This window comes from Hyperoodon ampullatus, assembly GCF_949752795.1.
Source record: "Hyperoodon ampullatus genome assembly, chromosome: 10".
Classification (NCBI taxonomy): domain Eukaryota; kingdom Metazoa; phylum Chordata; class Mammalia; order Artiodactyla; family Ziphiidae; genus Hyperoodon; species Hyperoodon ampullatus.
In genome coordinates this window covers 103,604,767-103,608,827 of record NC_136923.1, presented here as the reverse complement: position 1 = coordinate 103,608,827, position 4,061 = coordinate 103,604,767, and the positions used below count along the sequence as shown (strand labels likewise).

Below are 4,061 nucleotides of genomic sequence, written 5' to 3'. Positions count from 1 at the left end.
ATAAGCATCCTCTAGCTTTCGTAGCTACAAAAATTAAACCTGATTTTTCAATGTTGTTGTGAATTTCTACCATTGTCTTAAAAATAAATTGCTATCATGATTTACTTTACTTTCAGGTTAACGTTCAGTGAAGCATTTGTAGTGCTCACGACCGCTCCTCTAAGATGAGTTGAATTTACGCGGTGCCTTTTTATCTGAGAGGTGCAAGCACGCACTGGTCTTTGTATTCATCACATTGTTCACGGAGAAGTGGCTAAGCTGAAGACAGTCCTCGCCCGGGGCCCTGGATTCCACACGTTCACGGGGTTGCTGGAACCACAGCAAACCAGGGAGGAAGGTCGGCTTTGTCCCCAGATCTCTATCCGCCTCCACACACCTGGGCTCCTTTCCTTGAATACTTCGGGCCAGTGAAGCTAAAAATATGCCTTTTTGTCTCTCTTTACTAAAAGAGCAGAAAGGCTATTAATTAAAAACATGAAAGTAGAAATCCTGTTTTCTTAAAATTGCTAAACCTGGAAACACTTAGGAAACATTTAGTGAAAGAATAAAAATTGTCTGCAATAAAAATTAAGAGACCACGGGACTTGGACACATGCTTTTTTATTAGTATAGATATCTTAGACAACACTGCAGTTTCCAGAGGAGTGCCACGGTATTACATCAACAGTGTGAGTTTCTGACAGAGGCAAAACTGAGCACCATAGTATACAAATAGAAAGACCATGCTTGACTGAGGACAACGGAAGTCCACTACGGATGCACGACTCATTTCAGAAGTTCTCAGGCCTCGTCCTCGCCCTCCTCCTCCTCGAACTCGCCCTGCTCGTCGGCCGTGGCGTCCTGGTACTGCTGGTACTCGGACACCAGGTCGTTCATGTTGCTCTCGGCCTCCGTGAACTCCATCTCGTCCATGCCCTCGCCCGTGTACCAGTGCAGGAAGGCCTTGCGCCGGAACATGGCCGTGAACTGCTCCGAGATGCGCTTGAACAGCTCCTGGATGGCCGTGCTGTTCCCGATGAAGGTGGCCGACATCTTGAGCCCGCGGGGCGGGATGTCGCACACGGCCGTCTTCACGTTGTTGGGGATCCACTCCACGAAGTAGCTGCTGTTCTTGTTCTGCACGTTGAGCATCTGCTCGTCCACCTCCTTCATGGACATGCGGCCCCGGAAGATGGCGGCCACGGTCAGGTAGCGGCCGTGGCGCGGGTCGCAGGCGGCCATCATGTTCTTGGAGTCGAACATCTGCTGCGTGAGCTCGGGCACCGTCAGCGCGCGGTACTGCTGGCTGCCCCGGCTGGTGAGCGGCGCGAAGCCGGGCATGAAGAAGTGCAGGCGCGGGAAGGGCACCATGTTCACGGCCAGCTTGCGCAGGTCAGCGTTGAGCTGGCCCGGGAAGCGCAGGCACGTGGTGACCCCGCTCATGGTGGCCGACACCAGGTGGTTGAGGTCCCCGTAGGTGGGCGTGGTCAGCTTCAGGGTGCGGAAGCAGATGTCGTAGAGCGCCTCGTTGTCGATGGAGTAGGTCTCGTCCGTGTTCTCCACCAGCTGGTGCACGGACAGCGTGGCGTTGTAGGGCTCCACCACCGTGTCCGACACCTTGGGCGAGGGCATCACGCTGAAGGTGTTCATGATGCGGTCGGGGTACTCCTCGCGGATCTTGCTGATGAGGAGGGTGCCCATCCCGGAGCCGGTGCCGCCCCCCAGCGAGTGGGTCAGCTGGAAGCCCTGCAGACAGTCACAGCTTTCTGACTCCTTCCGGACCACGTCCAGGACCGAGTCCACCAGCTCCGCGCCCTCCGTGTAGTGGCCCTTGGCCCAGTTGTTGCCGGCACCGCTCTGGCCTGCCGGAGGGAAAGGAGAATACCAGACACGAAAACTTTCGCGAGGAATTCCAGATTCTGTCATTTTGACTCTGGACTAGATTTAGAGATGACAGATTCTTCTCTTTTAGAAACCCTTTCTACCTACAAACAATTTTTCCATATACCAGTGACCCTCAAAAACACTGGAGATCTAATAAAGCAAAAAGGTTAGTTCACATGAGGCAGTTAATTAAGAAGATGGTTTAACAAAACCCAACTGGTTTAAAATTAAGAACCAAAGAACCTTATGTAAATACTTAAATCAGCTACAAGGAACAAGCAGGGTGGAGGCACACATGATCAGAAGAGGCCGCTCCAAGCAGCTGTCTCAGCTGCTCGTAACCTGTGCCTTTGGACTTCGCTTCAGGAAATGCTTGCCTGTTGTCACTGGTCCTCTGAGATGACCAGTCACCTGGGAGCTGCTGTTGGAAGCTTCCCTTTGCTCTTTATTCTCTGCCCTCCCCAGGCTGCTCTGCCGTGGGACGGACCCTCTGCAGGCGGACCCCGTCCTTTGAGCTGTGCGGAGAGGGGCCAGAGGAGTGACAGCCCGTGGACCGGGGGCAGTTAGGCCAGGACTCAGGGCCTCTGTGGACACGCAGCCTCCAGCGGGGCACTCAGCAGTGAGAGCTGTGACCTCCACGGGGCTTAGGAGGAAGGGGGCCCCCCGATCCAGTGCCCGGGGACCACGCTACATACCGAAGACGAAGTTGTCGGGCCTGAAGATCTGGCCGAAGGGTCCAGACCTGACCGAGTCCATGGTGCCCGGCTCCAGATCCACCAGGATGGCCCGAGGCACATATTTGTTACCTGTGGGGACAGAGCGGGACTCAGACCTGCGGTAGCAAAGGAATCACAGACAGCGCCCTGCTCTCTGGGCCTTTTATGGCAGAGTTCAGCAGGGAAAATTCCAGCATGAGACAAAAGTAGGAGATAGAGGCGGTTTCTGCTCTACAAAGGGAGATAATGGCCTGCCTCGTCATGACAAACATGCAGGAGACTTCAGGAACTCTGAAGTGTGTTTTTGAGCAGTTAAAAATGCATGCAGGAAGCCTTTCTTTGTCATTTGCATGTTCCTAATACATCGCGTCTGCCGCAGAGCAGAAAGCGAGGTGAGGGGCAGGAAAGCTTCCAGTAATCACCGGCAGCTTCATTGTAGTACACGTTGATCCTCTCCAGCTGCAGGTCACTGTCTCCATGGTAACTGCCCGTGGGGTCGATCCCATGCTCATCGCTGATGACCTCCCAAAACTGGAAATAAAGAAAACCGCGTGACGGCCTGGCATCCGAAGTATCAGTAAAGATGGCCCTGTTCTTCCTCTCCTGTCCTTGGAACAGCGGCATTGCGGTCAGACAGTCGAGGAGACCCAGACAGACCAATAGCTGCCCGCCCCGATCCTCCAGCAGCTGCTGCTGCTGAGGGGCTCAGGCATCTGCCGAGCATCAGCCATATTATGGCGACAGGCTGAAAAGCTGGGAGGAGCCCTGAAGGAGGAGAGTGGGCACAGCCGCGGGGGCTGTCACCCCCAGGCAGGGCTGAGTGTCAGCATCCCAGCTGATGGACGGGTCCTGGTAGGACCCAGGACAGGTGGACCCCGCCCTGCGGCTGCCTGCAGGGATCACTGTTTCCTGGCACAAACCCGACCCCGCTCTCCAAGCGGCGCAGTGTTAGGCGCTGACATCCTACTGCCCTCCGGCCACTGACTGCAGCAGCGGAATGGTGGGGTAGCGCGGGCAGGAGCCCAGGAACACGCGGGGGGCAGTGGCCGGAGCTGGCCACGGTGCGGGCGCAGGCTGCAGGCTGCATTGTGAATTTGCAGCAGGAAAGGGGGTGGCGGGGCTGGGGGGGGGGGCAATATGGCGGTTCTGAAAGAGACCACGTCCTCGTGCAGGCGCCCGCCCACACGCATGCACCATGCCCGTGGCGCCTCGCCCACTGCGGGCGACAGTCACAGCCCAGGACGGCCACCTGCCGCCGCGCAGGCGGGAATCAGACTCCGACGTTATACGTCATTCTGTCTAGCTGGTGCTCGCATTAAGGGATCTAACATCCCTGTCTTTCGGACCCACGAGAAGTCTCCATAACGTCTGTCACCCAATGACACTGCATTTTTTCATTCAAACTACAGACAAAATATACAAATTAAATTCCATATAAGGCCACTGGATTATCATGACCAAAGGCCCTATCCAAATCTCAGA

At 55.4% G+C, this 4,061-nt stretch overlaps 1 protein-coding gene across 1 annotated transcript; it reads right to left on the bottom strand.

Moving 5' to 3' along the window:
* Positions 1–589: 589 nt before the first annotated feature.
* LOC307059185 (tubulin beta-2A chain-like) lies at positions 590–3,106 on the bottom strand. The gene is made up of 3 exons (XM_079712968.1): positions 3,002–3,106; positions 2,559–2,669; positions 590–1,841 (listed from the first exon to the last, which is right to left on the bottom strand). Exons 2-3 carry the CDS (start codon positions 2,617–2,619, stop codon positions 781–783), a joined length of 1,122 nt encoding a protein of 373 aa, XP_079569094.1. The 5' UTR covers positions 2,620–2,669; positions 3,002–3,106; the 3' UTR covers positions 590–780.
* Positions 3,107–4,061: the final 955 nt, after the last annotated feature.